The 17,397-nt window shown below is 37.7% G+C and overlaps 2 protein-coding genes across 3 annotated transcripts in view; one reads left to right on the top strand and one right to left on the bottom strand.

Moving 5' to 3' along the window:
• Window positions 1–5,017: 5,017 nt before the first annotated feature.
• Window positions 5,018–12,832, bottom strand: agk (acylglycerol kinase). The gene is made up of 14 exons (XM_041795813.1): window positions 12,610–12,832; window positions 12,492–12,531; window positions 12,145–12,224; window positions 10,338–10,413; window positions 10,109–10,234; window positions 9,449–9,543; window positions 9,304–9,373; window positions 7,871–7,950; window positions 7,736–7,793; window positions 6,284–6,431; window positions 6,014–6,111; window positions 5,840–5,910; window positions 5,650–5,734; window positions 5,018–5,512 (listed from the first exon to the last, which is right to left on the bottom strand). The coding sequence occupies exons 1-14, from the start codon at window positions 12,717–12,719 to the stop codon at window positions 5,378–5,380; spliced, it is 1,272 nt and encodes a 423-aa protein (XP_041651747.1). The 5' UTR covers window positions 12,720–12,832; the 3' UTR covers window positions 5,018–5,377.
• Window positions 12,833–13,244: 412 nt separating this feature from the next.
• Window positions 13,245–17,397, top strand: part of nup205 (nucleoporin 205) — a 29,433-nt gene continuing 25,280 nt past the window's right edge. For both annotated transcript variants that reach the window (XM_041795645.1, XM_041795644.1), the window contains exons 1-4: window positions 13,245–13,300; window positions 16,528–16,670; window positions 16,779–16,950; window positions 17,129–17,273. In XM_041795645.1, coding sequence (XP_041651579.1) covers window positions 13,273–13,300; window positions 16,528–16,670; window positions 16,779–16,950; window positions 17,129–17,273 — 488 coding nt within the window. In that variant the 5' untranslated portion in view covers window positions 13,245–13,272. The remainder of the gene's footprint in view (window positions 13,301–16,527; window positions 16,671–16,778; window positions 16,951–17,128; window positions 17,274–17,397) is intronic.

Here is a 17,397-nt window from a genome sequence, read left to right as displayed (position 1 = left end):
TCTCCATCCTTTTCCATCTCCTGAACTCCTGAACAGTACTTAGACTGGCATATGAGTCTCATAAAGCTGTATGCACGTCTCATCAGAGAGCTGCAGCCCGCTGCCAAAGTTATACAGTTCTAAAAGCAGGCTAGCAGGGCACTCTGTGGCAATGGGATGGAAGCCATTCTTCATAGTTGAAAGTTAGTGCAGCCAGATTGACATATCATTGCTTAAAGTGCGATTTTTCCTGCTGCATTTGCAGATATTTTTTTTAACTTTTTACAAAAAAATTCAGGCCTCTTTTTTGTATATTTTTCCAGTTTCTAGTTATTAAAGCCACATCTCATCTGACAAGTTTAGATAAACATCTCATTTTAAGATATAAAAGCCTAAAAAGTTAGGCCTACAAGCCTAACAAGTTAAAATAGATATATTTAAATGGTTAAAGAGTCTTGAAATGAGATGTGCTTCTAAATTAGTTGCTACATCTCATCTCAGCACTAAAATTAACCCCTTAAAGCCTGTTGTGTCATATTTGATACATACTTTTATGATACCTCTATCTCATCAATAGGATTGATACATTTCTAAAACATTTCCGAATACAATCTGATAAATAATAAAATTGCTCTCAAGTGGATTATCAGTTACCAACAACACCTAACGTATCAAATGAGATACAAAAAATTATGGAAATTTGGATTTTTTTGGATTTCAGTAGAAAGTGAAAAAAAAACATTTCAGTTCCAAAAAAAGATAATTTTCTGGCTATAATTTGTGTTTTCAGGCTTTGATAGGTTACATTTGCTTGTTCCGTAAGGAGATTTTTCACCTGTTAGAAGAAATTCAGACCTTATTTTTGTGTTTGTCTCTTTTCTAGTTTAAAAAAATCCTTTTGCATAGTTAAGCCACATCTCATCTGACAAGTCCTGATAAAAATCTTATTTTAAGATAATAAAAAGCCAAAATATGTAGGCCTACTTTTTCTTTTAACAAGTACAATGGAAAACTTTAAACTATTAATGGGTTTTATATAATGTTATTTAAATTAACTGCTACATCTCATTGCAAAGACCTAAAATATAACTTTGTAGCTGCACTGGCAGATGTGTGTACCTCTGAAGAAGTACAGGCTGTATTTCTGCTTTTAACATCTTAAAATAAGATGTTTGTTTGGATTTGTCAGAAGTTTTTATTTTATATTAAATATAAGGAAACATTTTATCTAGAAATTAGACAAGCACTCTTGCTAAGATGCACGTTTTTGCAGTGTGACCCCTGACAGATGTTGTCTAAGACGGCTGTAATGAAGAAAAATTACAAGTGTTGTGCTACACAGAGAAGGGCACTTGTTGTTTAAATGGGGCCTTAAGGAAACGTGACGTTCTCATTCTTACCACAGCAAAGTGTCCGGCTCTTCTCCGTACGTCATCAGCACTTGCAGAAAGGATTTGGAGCGTTGTCCTTTCACTGTTGACTTTCTGACTGGTCGGCAGCCGATGCTCTCGCCTCTGACGGTGTTTGCTTTAAAGGTGTACGTTATATGTAAAAGAGAATGTACACACCACACACCACTGTATAAAATGCCTTCTTTGTTGAGCCGTTCACCGTTGTGTACCAGCATTAGCTAAGCAACTTGTTTGTACAGCGTGTCACACTACTGAATGTCAACGACAGCTAAAGTATTGCACACATGCAACAACACATCCAAGTAATGTTTTCCTTCTGGACTGTAAATGAAGAGCTTTCACCGTAATAACCAACCAGTCTTCACCTTAATAATGTGAAACACTGTACCAGATGTCAGTAATGTACCCATGAGCATGAGCAACTGTTAATTTCACTGTACTGCCATTGTTAAACAATAAAACATTGATACAGTAAGGTGTTACCTAATCCTCTGCGTCACTGTTTTATTGATTTCTTAAATAATCCAGCACCACCTACATCTTTATCCTCGCTCTTTACCAGGATTTCTGCTTCATTTCTTACAGGAAACTCCAAGGATGAGCCACACTGAGGCTGTCCAAAAATGTTGATGCTTTTTGCCACCATAATTGAATCAATCTCGTCTACAGTGGATATAAAAGTCTACAGACCGGTGGGAGAATAAGGGATTTTTGTAATGAGTGTAGTCTGTTTCAAAATGTGCTCTTTCTTCTTTGCAGAAGGCCACAAAATCTGTCAGATAATGAGGGTTTTTACTGTGCAGGGGCGTGTTGATTGCCCCCCACTGTAAAACTCAGCAGGGGGCCATCAACCCTGTCGCCCTAAAGTCCTAAAGTGCATCAGAAATACCCTCATAGACGCCCCTAAATGCATAAAAGATGATAAAGTGCCATCCAGCACATTTTTACCCACATTTCACTGATGCACACTTTTGCTAGTTTAACCAATTTCTGCCAATATCTGCCTATTTTCTCTTTCTCAGTTAACACATTTTTGCCAGTTTATATCAATTTTTCATCCTGTTTAACTAAATGTCCACACATTTTTGCCAATTTGAAGCCATTTCAGCCATTTTTAACTCCCTTTTACCACTATTTATGCCCATTTTTTCTGCTTTAACCCATTTTGCCATTGGATTTTTATTTTTGCCGTTATTATGTAATTGTTGCCACTTCTAACCCATTTCTGCTACTTTTAAAATCCAATTTCACCATTTTTCCCACCTTTTTGCCAAATTTAACAAAAGGGATTTACATTTTTAAGAAGGCTATGTACTACACAAACGATTAAAAAAGGGTGCCCTTACAAAGGACAAATTTTGATGATCGAGTGCCCTCTTGGGTGCCCCCACTGTACATGAAGTTGGTTGAACACACCTCTAGACAAAGAAATGTAGTCATGTGAAAAAGTGAGCAAAATTGGTTTAAAGTGGCAAAAATTGGCATAAAAAGTAATACAAGGGGAATCAAAAGTGGCCAAAATGGGTTTGAATTGGCAAAAACAGGCATAAAAAGTAATAAAAGGGGAATAAAAAGTGGCAAAACTGGGTAAAAAGAGGCAAAAATGGGCATAAAAAATATTAAAAAGGGATTAAAAAGTGACCAAATTTGGTTTCAAAGTGGCAAAAAAGTATTCAAAGGGGAATCAAAAGTGGCCAAAATGGGTTTTGAATGGGCAAAAATGGGCATAAAAAGTAATAGAAGGGGAATAAAAAGTGGCAAAACTGGGATAAACTGGCAAAAATGGGCACAATAAATAATGAAATATGGTTAAAATGGGCATAAAAAGTGTTTTACATTGGCAGTAAGGGGTCAATAGAAGCGACATTAGGTGGAAAGTGGCAAGAGTTGGTTTAGAAGTAGCAAAACCAGGCGGAAATAAAGTGGTGGAAAGAGTTTGAAAATGGACAAAAATGAGTTTTAAGCAGCAAAAATGTGCTAAAATTGGCAAAATTGGTGGTAAAAGGGCAAATGTGTAATCATTAAAATGTTCTTAGATTTTTAAGGCATCTGGAGAACCCTTCTCCCGACCCCCACGTTGAGAATCACTGCTTCAAGTGGACATTACATGGTAAAGTGCCTTCTTAAGTGCCTTACAGTGGACATAATTTGATAAAGTGCCTGCTTAGTTGACAAAATGTGATAGTGTCCTCTCTGGTGCTCTTGCAGCACATTAAACTTGATAAAGTACTCTCCAGGATGTCCTTTATTAAGTGACCGAAATGTTTTTCTATCCTCAACAAGCTCGTCTAAATATAAACCACCTCACCAGTGCAGCTTCTTGTGTAGAGTGATCACTCTTCAAACTGAAGTTGATCAAAACCCAGCTCAGGAACAGATGTGGGGGAAGACAGTTGTATTCTAAAACACGGTATCTGAAGGTACTGAAGTATGAAAAATTCTGACAGCCTACTAGAGAGTTACTGGTATCTAAAGCTGCCCAAAAAACTGCAGATGAATTAAAAATGCATGAAAACCAAGAGTCTTCCTTTGTGTTTTTTTCCTGAACAGCCAAATGTGAGGCAGCGCAGCTTCTGGTTTAATCCTGCAGATTTTCTGTCTGCACCATCTGTCAGATCAGAGCCAGCCTCACCAGGGAGCGAGCCAAACTCCTCATCTGAGATTATGAGCTTTTGGACCAGACTCAGAGCGCTGCAGCATCCCTTTATTCTTCCTCATACAGTCATCTCTACAGTCAGAAATGTACATACTTTGATTCTTCTGATAGCACGTATTATAGCCAGACAATCATTGTCATTCCAATGATTGAAGTACTGAAAAGTTGCTATTGCTACAAATTTTCATTCATATTTTGGACTAAATGCTGCAGCAAAGGGAAGAGAAAAGACTGGATAGTATAGAGGCAATGTTTCAGAACTGATAAAGTTGAAGCATATCATTGCACAACAGTGGTAAATTAAACTGACAGGATACGATTTGGAAAGACACACCTCTCTATAGAAGGCCCTAACATCTGACAATGATATCAGGGCAAGCCATGAGGTCAAAGGAGCTGCAGAGCTCAGAGACAGGATTGTTGACAGGCACAGATTGGGGGGAGGATACAAAAAACATTTCTGCTGCTCTGAAGTCTCCAAAGAGCACAGTGGCCTTCAGAATTCTCACATGGAAGAAGCTTGGCATAACCAGGAGCTGGTCGCCCAGCCAAACTGAGCAATCAGGGAGGAGGGCCTTCATAAGAGAGGGGACCAAGAGCCTGATGGTCACTCTGACTGAGCTCCAGAGATCCTGAGTGGAGATGGGACAAAGTTCCAGAAGGACAACCATCACTACGGCCCTCCACTGATCTGGGTTTTATGGCAGAGTTGCTGGACGGAGGCCTCTCCTCCAAGAAAAACACACAAAAGCCTGCTTGAAGCACCTGATTGAACCAAGAATGAACAGTTTGGCCTCCATTCTAAATGATATATTTGGAGGAAACTAGGCATGGTAGTGGCAGCATCATGCTGTGGGGGTGCTTTTCAGCAGAAGGGACTGGGAGAAAAAAACCTAAGAGTATCTGGACATGTTCTGAGTGCACTTCTTTACTATATATTTCTAAAGTAAATGTAAATATAAAAGCGCAATGTGTTTGAATGGAGAGCTGTTATTTATTAACCAAAGTCAGATGTAATGACAGTAAACCATCCAGTAAACATAAAGTCCATTTTAAGACAGCCTGCACATGAAAACAAAGCCTTGGTCCTCTCATAAATCACATAATGCAAAGTAATCCTCCTTATAGTTGTCTAAAATAACCTCAACATAACATTTCATCAATTTAAGGATGCAGAAACAGACTTTTAAATGAATAATTCTTCTGTAAAAACTCGCTGCCAGAGCAGAAATCCACACCGAGCTTCCTGACATCTGGCTCTTTTCTTTCTGCTGAAATCAGTGTTTGTCTCGCTTTTCTGCTTTTTTTGGATCTGATGTGTTTTTTCTCATCACTGTGTCTGTGAGAGGAGCTGCTCCCTCCGCTCTGCACTGATGAAGAATCTTAGTTTCCGTGGCAACAGCCTCACCTCCACAGGCATGGCCTCATACTCCTCGTTGTCGATGTTGTAAAAACCCCCGGCACCCTGCAAGGTCGAGGTTTGATGTTAAATGTCACATTCACACACCAAGCTGCAAAAACCAAACTAAACATGATTAAAACACTACAAAAGTGTTGTTTTATGACTCATTTAAAAAATAAATCATGTTTACAGTTTCTCACCTCAGGGAGCTGCAGCTGACAAGCGCTGGCTTCCAGTTTTGTGGCGCTTTTAGTGAACACAGTTGGGTCCTCTTCTTTTTTAGTCCTACAATAAAAAACACTGACTTTAATTTTCTTGATTTTATGTACAGAGAAAGAACAAAATTATTCTGTGTGCATCAGACTGATGAAAAAATCTTCTTCTACTAACCCGACAGTGATGAACTCTCCCACAGTGAAGTCGTTTGGCTCTGCACAGATCATTAGTGAGTCATTGAGCCGCTGAAAAATCACAGAAAAGAAAGAAATGTCACATTAAATTAACATTTGCCTCCTATTAGAGCACATGCAACCATTCAGAGATATAAACTATGTCAGCACTGACCCTCTGCACTGGGTTTTTGTTGTACGTTTGAATAAACAGCTCAATCGTCGACAGCTGCTGCTCCTTCCACTCCTCCGGCTCTTCCACTTTCGGAGGCTCTGAACAAACACACAAACCAAACAACAAAACTTCACCGTCACGATCTGCTGTCTCCATGCCATGCTGCAGCCCATGTTGAACAGTTTAGAAACAATACTGTTCTTAATATTTAGACCAAACCGTTAAACAGTAGAACCAGATTTCTCTGTAGCTACATCTCAACAGTCTCACCTTCAACAGGAGGGTTCCAGTAGTTCTTCAGCCGGCGCATGATGCGGTAGAGCAGGTTGGGTCTGGGGGGTTTTTGAGGGGGCAGATCAGGGGGTCGGAGGGTTGGAGCAGTGTAGGAGACGGTGACGTCTCTTACCAGGGGCCACTCCTGATGGAAATCAACATGGTGTAAGATTAAAAAGGGAACACTGGGAGGCAAAATTACAGAAAATTTTAAGTACATAGGCTTTAAAATCTTTAAAGATCTAGCACCTCACCCTACCCTTCCTCTCCATCAAGGATCTGGACACCCTAACAGGGGGTAGGCTTAAATCAGTGATCATCAACTAGCAGCCTGGGGGCCACATCAGGACCATGATCAAATTCCAAACATATGCAGAGGAAACAGACGCTGTGGTATTTTGGGTGTTTCTGATTTTCATAAACCCTCTACTGAAGTGGTTCTCAACTGGTGAGAACAACTGGAGTTGTTTTCACATTTGTAGGGAATTCATAAAAAACAAAACAAAACAAAAGAAACCCAAAATACAACAATAATACAACATACTTTTTCCTTGCATGTGCACATTTTTTGAACTACTATGCTCTAGGGGGCCACACAGGAAGATATTGTGGTTCATCCATTTTTCTTAAATCCCTTACAGCTGTTTGTGATCCAAGTTTAACATGTATTATCAGTCAATTCATGATAAAAACGCACATTTTCTGTGGAAACTTTTGGCTTCAGCATGTAGGCAAAAAAAAAACAGCAACAGCCAACATGACAGGCATAGAAATATTCAACTAAAATAGCTCAGTCGCCCCCTAGTGGCTGGCTGTGATATAGCAACTGACCTCACTATAAGAGCCTAAATATTACAAACATCTGAAAGAAGATAAAAATATCTAAACACAACGTTGATTAGACCATTTTAGAAATGTCTGTAGTTTATGTGAAAGTTTGGCCACCAGCGTGCCTGTTTAGGGGAAAACTGGCTATTACACTAATGTAGTTGATGACCCTTGGTTTATGTGGTAGGAGCAAGGGATGAATCTCACATCTTGGGTTTCCTCAGCATTTTCTCAAATGTCACATCACACTGAAATGTGACAAACATCACGTCTATGAACAGCAGTGTGTATTTGCAATTACCTTGTTTATTTTTTTTTACAATATGTAAGTTTTTTTTTGACAAACTAACACCTTAATGTTTGGAATAGATCATCATTAGATATCTATTTCATCGGGAAATCTTCACTCTTATAAAGAATTTTTGTTGTTTTTCTTGTGGGCAGAACAGTGGATAGACTTGGAAACTCAGGAGAGAATGAGGAGAGAGGATCCAGAGCTGGATTTAAATCTGGGCTGTCTGCTTTAAAAACAACAGCCTCTACATTTGGGGCACGACTACAGACACCAGAAACCATTTTTAAATATCTGTCTTAATCTACAGGAAAAAATGACTGTCTTACCCGTAGAGTTCTGAACCAGTGTGCTGCGTTTGTCTTCAGTGGCCCAAGGTACCAGTACCTAAGGATAAATGCTGTTAATCACTCACTTTTCTTCTGAAGTGTTCCATGATTATCGGGCTAAATGTGTGGTCTTACTTGCTGATTGTTGCAGCAACATCTCTGAAAGCACCCCAACGTAGACCGGTCAGAGCGAAGACTGGCTGCTCTTTCTCTCCCTGAGAAACAAAAATACACATGAAGACATAGAAATGTAATTTTATGTAAAGGTGCAGTCACATAAAACCACCATAGCTCATGAGAATAACAATAAAAATTGTCTGCCTCATGTAAATGAAAAATACTTTGATAATTTATGTGCATATTTATCGCAGCATGTTTTGCACTCATCACTGGTGCTCTGTAGTTGTATGTAGACTTATTTGTTTGTTTAATGGTTTAATATTTAAATGTAACACTTCCTAGAGACTGTAGTTAACTGGAGATAAGTTCTTTTTCTTGTATCTGTAACCTGACCCATGCTACTTAAAGGGGACATATTATGCAAAATACACTTTTGCAGGATTTTCTAACAAAAATATGTGCCCCTGGCCTGTCCACAATCTCCTCAAGTACCAGAAAAATCCATTCCCTCTCCCTCTCTCTCTCCACCTTTCAGAAAATGTGTGCTGAAACAAGCCGTTCTCAGATTTTCCCCTCATAACCTCATGTGGGGAGTTAGCCCCGCCCCCAGGTTCGGTTGGCCCTACCCGCTTGGAAGAAAGTTCTGCCCTCCTCTCCTGATCCTCCTCTCAGCTGGCAGAGAGGAGGATCAGGAGAGTCACATCCTTTAAGCCACATCCATTTCCTGTGAGGTGTGGAGTCAGGGGTGGAGTCAGACAGATCAGTGAGATTTAAAGCCACAGACACAGAAACAGCTCGTTCTGAGCAGGGCTGAAACAGAGGGGTTTTTAGACATGTAAAAATCCAAAACTGGAGTGTTTTTCATCAACAAACTTCACAGGCATGTTTTGGGGACCTCTGAGACCGATATAAACTTGTCTTAAAAGGATAAAATGTGTGACCTTTAAGCCTGTATGAGTTGTATAACATCGTCATTATCTTTTACCTTTCTTCTGGCATATGTTGTGTTTCTAACGGTTCTGTGCAGTACAGTCATGTGCAGTATGTATGTGCAGTTTTTCTGGTGAGTGTTAGTGCATGCTTTTCTGCTTATAAGCACATTGTAAACCCATGTTTTTAAAAGTGCTATACAATTAAAGTCATTATTATCTTTATATTAAAATAAGGATTGTGTTGCTTTTTGATGCTTTTCATTCCATAAGTCTTTTCATATTGTGTTACATTTTTCTGTTGCCACTGCATTGCATGTGCACAATACAAATTTATATAAATCTCATTATCCTTTGTAACACTGTCACTTACTTTATTACAGGAAGAAATTAATATTAAAATGTTAGAAATTATTCTGCAGATTTTATCTGACAATAACACCTGTTACAAACAAATATCTACATTTAAAAATACACATGGTTCAAAGCTTTTCAGAGTAAACAGAGGCAGTCACTTACTTTTATTTGCAGCACGTCTAAAGGAACCGTCTCCCCCTTCAGAATGGACAGAGTTGCTGATATTATGTCTCTGAAAATAAAGGTGAAACATTATTTAGCAGATGCATTAATAGGCAGTTATAATATTGAAGGATGAGATACTTACTTGACCTTGTTGTCACTGAGAAGATGAAGACTCGGACTCAGAGAATTGTGGGAGCCCAGAGGAATGAATCCTATCGGAGTGCTGCTGAACGTATCCTGTATTAAAAAAAATCCATCAACTACTGACTGAAAGTTAGGATTAAAGGTTTGATGAGTGACATTTAAACATAAACACAGGAGAAATAAAAAAAATATCTCAGAATATGTCATTGCATCAGGATTTTATAAAGTCAAATGCTCTCTGGGTTTGTTGTTCTAAGCTCTGTGTTCGCACTCAGTGTGTTTATAGCACAGCTAAGCTACAGTTACTGCTCAGTCTGGCCATTTAAGCAGACAACTGTCTTTGTAGATCTGCACAGCAGGAGAATCAATCTACTGTAAAATACTACCTGTGGATTCTGCAAGTTACTAAGGACCTTCTTCCTACAACTTAGCAACAAGCTGCTAACAAGATAGCAAGCAGGCTGTATGATGAATGATAACATGGACAAATTATACTGCTCCATATGTTTAGTACATACTTTAAGCTTTACTTTCCTGCAGCCCCTTTAACAAACGTCCAGCATGTGCACACACTGACAAAAACAGCCTGTTGACTTTTGTATAACCACTGAACCAGAGACTTTATAAAGGCTCAACATGATAAGTGTGCGACACTGACCTGATCAGGCCGTCGTAGTAACCCAGTGATGACTTCCTGCAGCGTGCCGTCTCCTCCGGCTACGATCAGCATGTCCGTCTGCTCCATAAACTCCATCAGTTTTTTCGCCTGGCCTTCATAATCCGTCTGTAGAGGAACAGGAGGAACGACTTCATGAAGACAGGCAGAGGGGTTTCTTCTATAACCTCTGATACCATCAATGATGTCATTATTAAACTGTGAAATGTACCTTTACTATTGTAATCTCCACTCCAGCCAGGTGTAAAATGGGAGCAGCATTCTTTTCAAACAGGTTGTTAGCTTTCCTGGAGGACATAAAGGAAGGAGATTAATTATTCTCTAAGAATATAACGATAACTTTCAGGCCCTGTTTTTATTCTTCTTCCATGTTGATTGTTCTGCACACAAACAAAAGATATTAGGTATAATTCCTTGTATCTGTAAATGTGCTTGGAAGCAAATCTTGATTCTGATTCAAAGTGGGGATGCTCTGGTGCACTGGTTTAACATCTGTGTAGACCAACAGGTAGTTTGCACATGATGTCACATCACAGCAAAGGACTTCAGTGATTTCTGCAACAGAACAGAGCTATCAAAATGCCAAAGCTTTGGTTTTGCATTGTTTGTGGCTCTGCCAGCTGTTCAAACTGGAGAAGAAAAAAAGTGAGCAACTTTTGAGGCCTTATAGTAGTGACACTCTCAGGGGAAAAAGTTTTGAAAGCTTGCAGAGAGATGTTGGCAAACATGGCTTAAGCTAAAGTCTGGAGGGGCGGAGCCAGACAGGGCTCATATATGCTCTGTTTCCTTTCATTCTTTTTCTTGAAGATATGTTTGGCTTCTTTCTGCCTTTAAGTATAAACGAGGACAGTGGATAGAATCAAAAACAGGGAGGAGTGTGGGGGAGAGATGCAGTAAAGATGTCACAGGCTGGACTTGAACCTGGGCCGCCTGCAAACACGGAGCGCGACCTAACTAGGCCATCTGAGCGACCCAAAAATGGTCTGTTTCCACCAAGTGCTCCAGTTTAGTTCAGTATAATTTGTCACACTTTGTCATGTCAGGCCCTGATCCTGGGCACCAGTTTGGCTCTTTGGCACTCATGTAGAAAGTCCTTGACACACTGGTCACTATTCAAGTACCAATCTCTACACTGTTCGGTGAATGTCTGTCCTCCACTCTCTATCGCCATATTTCCTGTCTCTTTTCACCAGTGTTAATTTCGTCGACTAAATCTATGACTAGAAATTTTAGTCGAAAGCCTTTTTTTCCACGACAAAAACTAGACTAAGACTAACAAAAATAGATCTGTGATGACTAAAACTGACTAAAAGTAAATTTACTTTTCGTCAAGATGACTAAAACTAGACTAAAATGTCAAGTAGTTTTCGTGGGACATTCAAAATCTGGTATATTTCTCCACTGAAGGTAAATCTGTCAAAAAACAATGCAACTGTATCTATTCTGCCTCTCAGCTGAAGAAAGCAGGGACCTCAGGTTTGACAGAGTGCAGAGCACACACTACCATGATTTAGTACCAGATTGAGGTAACAATATAAAGGCTTGGACTTAAAGACTAAAATGTGAAGACTTTTAATCAAATAAAACTAAAATGGGTAGAAATGACTAAATGAGACCAAAACTAAAAGACATTTCATCCAGAGACTAAGACAAAAATTAAAAATAGATGCCAAAATTAACACTGCTCTTCAGCTGTCCTATCCAAATGAAGGAAAAAAGTCTATAAAATAATCTTGAAAGAAAAATAAAATATTTAAAAAACCCTGATCTTGTCAATGTCCATCTAATCTCGCTCATTTAAGAAATCTTTCTTTCTTCATAGATCTGGATCATTTGACTCAGCTCACCTAGAGCTGGCTAACTTTCCTCCATTGTCACTGATTTCTACCCCCATCTAACTTTCACATTAGGATCATGTGACTGCAAACAACTTCTATTTGCCCTGTCGACAAACATCAACAAACTGGTTTGTTTTTAAGGTCAGCTATGAAATAAAATGTTGGTCTCTGCCTTCTTACCCACTACATGCTGCAGGGTTTAATACCACTGTTGCCTTCCTTAACCGCTCCTGTGGTTCAATCTGTTGACGCCCAAATTCCTAAAACAGACAATGATATAATTTACACACACAAAATGATTTGAATGTACAACCCCAACTTTAAAAAGGTGGGTCGCTGTGTAAAATGTAAATTAAAAAAGAAATCAATGATTGTCAAATCTCATAAATTCATTTTTTTTATTCACAATAGAACATAAACAATATATCAGATGTTAAAACTGAGACATTTTAATATTTAATGGAAAATATTAGCTGATTTTGAATTTGGTGGACTAGGGTTGTACTTGAATGCTGAAAGTGACTTACCCTAGCTAAAAGACAAGCCTCTCTGCGCAGAACATTGTCACTGAAAATACAAGAAATGTTAAACATTAGAAGAGCTGTTTTCTGTTTGATCCATGATACAGCCTGAAGTACTACTCACCAGTGTTTTCCATACAGCCAGTGGCCCCCATAGGACAGCACACAAACAGCAAATGTGGACTTCTTCCAGTGATTCCGCAGAGTCCGGAACACTTTTACAACCCGAGCCATAGTTTCAGGTTTGAACCGTATGTTAATACGGTGATACTTTTATTTTACAGTCATAAATGATACATTTCCACCCCAGCGGTCACGGGTCTACCGCTGTCAGGAGAGCATGGACATCTTGGTGTAACATCAAAACAGTACGTATCAACACAAGGAGGAACCATATGTGGATTCTTTTAATGCATTTCAGCCACACACAAGCCCTAATTTAACACAATTCAGTTTAAAAAAATAAATTTTACCGAGTTAGAGAATTAACTGCGTGGTTAGTCTGTCAGAAACTTGTTTAATAACGTTTTTATTCTATTTACGCAGAAAAACTACAACCCCCATCGGGCTATGCGGCTTGAACGTTTCAAGGACCCCGCCTGAAAGATTTAACTCAATTATCGTCATGCTTTTATATTTATGACGAGTAAAAATGCAGTGTACAGATTTGCAGAGAAGTTGTTATGCGTTGTTATCAAAAGCATCCTAATGTGTCGAAAGAATCAATCATTTTAAATTTCACACCGGCACATGCGCAGACCCTCCTGTCCGGTTTTCCGAGGGTATCATGGCGGCGCAGATGGCGGTAAATTCGGGTATGAACCACATTTTTTCCCCTAAATTTAAGGAAAAACTGGTCCTTATATCTGTCACAGCTAGTTAATATTCTACACACTAACATATCTATCATGGTTTTATAGTGCCAGCTTCGTCGCTTGGAATATTTTGTCCACATCACCCAATTCCAGACACTCATGCTAGGCTAACTTAGCACGGCATGTATGTAAACGTCAGGCTAGCAAATGTGGTAAAGGGGAGAATCCATGGGTAAACAAGCTGTCACAGAGTTGAGAAAAACAATTAATCAGCTGATATTGTAAAGAGAATATGAGTCTATGATATGACATATTCCTGATGTTAGCACTAGCAGACGAGTTTACTCACTAACGAAACTAACTGGCTAGGGAAGGCAAAGAAATGTTGAACATAAACGCTACAGCACATATTGTTTTGTCCCATTGTGTTATTGACAATATACTATATAGTTTTAATTTAGAGGCAAAATTATAAGTCATGGGCACTCGATTTTGGACATTTTATTGTATTTATTTAACAGATTTACAGGAAAAGTTGTTCAAATGCAGTGCTCTCCCTTAACAGATGACTGAACATATGAAATTCTATCTATCTATCTATCTATCTATCTATCTATCTATCTATTTATCTATGTATCTGTCTATCTATCTATGTATCTATCTATCTATCTATGTATCTATCTATCTATGTATCTATCTATCTATTTATCTATGTATCTATCTATCTATCTATGTATCTATCTATCTATGTATCTATCTATCTATCTATGTATCTATCTATCTATGTATCTATCTATCTATTTATCTATGTATCTGTCTATCTATCTATGTATCTATCTATCTATGTATCTATCTATCTATCTATGTATCTATCTATCTATGTATCTATCTATCTATGTATCTATCTATCTATGTATCTATCTATCTATGTATGTATCTATCTATGTATCTATCTATCTATGTATCTATCTATCTATGTATGTATCTATCTATGTATCTATCTATCTATTTATCTATGTATCTGTCTATCTATCTATGTATCTATCTATCTATGTATCTATCTATCTATCTATGTATCTATCTATCTATGTATCTATCTATCTATCTATCTATCTATCTATGTATCTATCTATCTATCTATGTATCTATCTATCTATCTATCTATCTATCTATGTATCTATCTATCTATCTATGTATCTATCTATCTATCTATCTATCTATCTATCTATCTATCTATCTATGTATCTATCTATCTATCTATGTATCTATCTATCTATCTATCTATCTATCTATCTATGTATCTATCTATCTATCTATCTATCTATCTATCTATCTATCTATCTATCTATCTATCTATGTATCTATCTATCTATCTATCTATCTATCTATCTATCTATCTATCTATGTATCTATCTATCTATCTATGTATCTATCTATCTATCTATGTATCTATCTATGTATCTATCTATCTATGTATCTATCTATCTATGTATCTATCTATCTATCTATGTATCTATCTATGTATGTATCTATCTATCTATCTATGTATCTATCTATGTATGTATCTATCTATGTATCTATCTATCTATGTATCTATCTATCTATCTATCTATCTATCTATCTATGTATCTATCTATCTATCTATGTATCTATCTATCTATCTATCTATCTATCTATCTATCTATCTATCTATGTATCTATCTATCTATCTATCTGTCTATCTATCTATGTATCTATCTATCTATCTATGTATCTATCTGTCTATCTATCTATCTATCTATCTATCTATCTATCTATCTATCTATCTGTCTGTCTGTCTGTTTATCTATCTATCTATCTATCTATCTATCTATCTATCTATCTATCTATCTGTCTGTCTGTCTGTCTGTCTGTCTGTCCATACGTTTTAGTTTTGAACTATAAGGATTGGGATTGGAATTGGGTCGTATCCATTTGTTAATATCATTAAACCTTCCCAAAATTTTCCCGCAGTATACAGTATTACTGTCGGGTGTTTAAAAACCACGTCATATCAAAAAGCTTTAAGTTTAAAAACAAAACAAAAAAGCTGTTTATCACAGGGACCCTGTAATGTTGTCAACTAAAACAATGACTAAAACTGTTAGATGACCAACTTTTTCCATGTAAAAGACATTTAAAGCAGTGGTTCTCAACTTTAGGGTCGGGACCCCATTGAGGGCCACAAGACACTCTGAGGGGGTCTCCAGGTGCCTTTAAAAAAACCGAAAGAATATTTTTAAAATTACACTGTTGCCACTTGACACCAATTTTAACTAGGGGTGGGCAATTAATCACAAATAAGATTAAACTGCAATACGGCGTGCTGCAATTTTCAAATTGCAGCAGGTGCAATATTTCTTTAAACTGAAATTTGTGTCAAATACCAGTTTAGACCTTTTTTTGCAGCAGCGATGATATGCATTATATATAATGCAATCATTCATGTGCCATATTTTAAGAATAGTGTACAAAAAATCCCCTTTTTCTTCATTTTGTATGTTTTTCTCATTAAATATGAGAATTATATTAAAATCACCATTCCCTTTAATACAACAGCTCATATGAAATTTGCAAAATGAGGAAAAAAATCATCAAAATTAGATATTTTTTTTAAAAATTGTTCCCCACTTCAATCTAATATTGTGTCAGTTATAGTATAGAATTAATTATTGCTTATTTTCTTGTGAAATGCATGAGATGAGGAACTTTGCAGTGTTGGGTAAAAAAAAAAACATCGCTCTTAGATTATTTTCCCAAATCGTGCAGCCTTAATTTTAACACATGTCAACCCCTTTTCATCACTTTTTAACACAGATTTTGCTAATTTTAGAACATTTTTGCCACTTAAAATCAATTTTTGTCCATTTTAAACCTTTTCCATCACTTTATTCTACCTGTTTTTGCCACCTCTAAACCAATTCTTGACACTCTCTGCCTTATGATACCTCTGTTGACCCAATATTGCCACTATCAGTCACCTTTTACAACCCTTTTTTGCACTTAAAAGCCATTTAAGCCACTTTTGAATCCCCTCTTACCACTTTTTGTGCCTGTTTTTGCCACTCTAACCCAAATATATTCTTTAGAAATCTAATTTCAAAATGAATTTGGAAATATCTGAAAAAAAAATTATGTTTTGTGCATCCTTATTACAGATCAGTTCTGTGTAAGTTTGGTGACCTTAAATATTCCTTTTACAAACCCAGGAGCCAGTCTGTGGGGGCCGCTGAAGGAGTTATGGGAGACAGTGGACGGGGCGGTGTTGAGGAGACAGCCGGAGAGCGTCCACCTTCTGGACCTGCAGCTGAAGAAACACAAAGCCAACTTCCTCTCACTCTTCAAGAACCCGGTGAGATGCTTTGTGAACATTTCCAAACTGGTGTTTCTTTCTTGAAAGTGACAGCATGTCTTTTGAAAGTGTGACATTTATATCATTTCTTGTGTTTTGGATTTTCAGCCAAAGAGTGCAGAGCAGAGAGAGAAGGTGCGTAAAGCCAGTACAGAAGGAATCGCCATCCAAGGTCAGCAGGGGTCTCGTCTTCTTCCAGAGCAGCTTCTTAAAGAGGCCTTCATCCTCAGTGATCTCTTTGACATCGGAGAATTGGCAGCTTTGGAGCTTCTGTTGGCAGGTAAAATTGGCATCTAAGATATACCATGACAAAGCATTTTTAAGGACGTAATAACTACAGCTCCCTCTGTAAATAGACTCACTGATTTGTTGTTATTTTTCTCATATATATACAGTTTGTGTTGCAAAAAAGGTAAAGATACTGAGTTTATTTCCTGAATTTATGAATTTGTCTCCAGGTGAGCAGCAGCAGCCCCATTTCCCAGGTCTAACACGAGGTCTGGTAGCTGTGCTGCTCTACTGGGATGGGAAGCTTTGTGTGGCAAACTCCCTGCGAACACTCATCCAGTCACGCCAGGGCAAGACTTTCACCCTGGACCTGAGGTAATAAAGCTGTCTTTATGTTTCATACAAGCACTAACAAGTATTTTTAAAGGTAAAGTTTCATTTTTCTAAATAAACCTTGCATTGGGTTATTGTAAATGGTTAGAAAACACTTTGTTTTGAA

This window comes from Cheilinus undulatus, linkage group 9 (genome assembly GCF_018320785.1).
Source record: "Cheilinus undulatus linkage group 9, ASM1832078v1, whole genome shotgun sequence".
NCBI classification, from domain to species: domain Eukaryota; kingdom Metazoa; phylum Chordata; class Actinopteri; order Labriformes; family Labridae; genus Cheilinus; species Cheilinus undulatus.
Note: the sequence above shows the minus strand (reverse complement) of the source record. Positions and strands in the feature narration are given on the sequence as shown.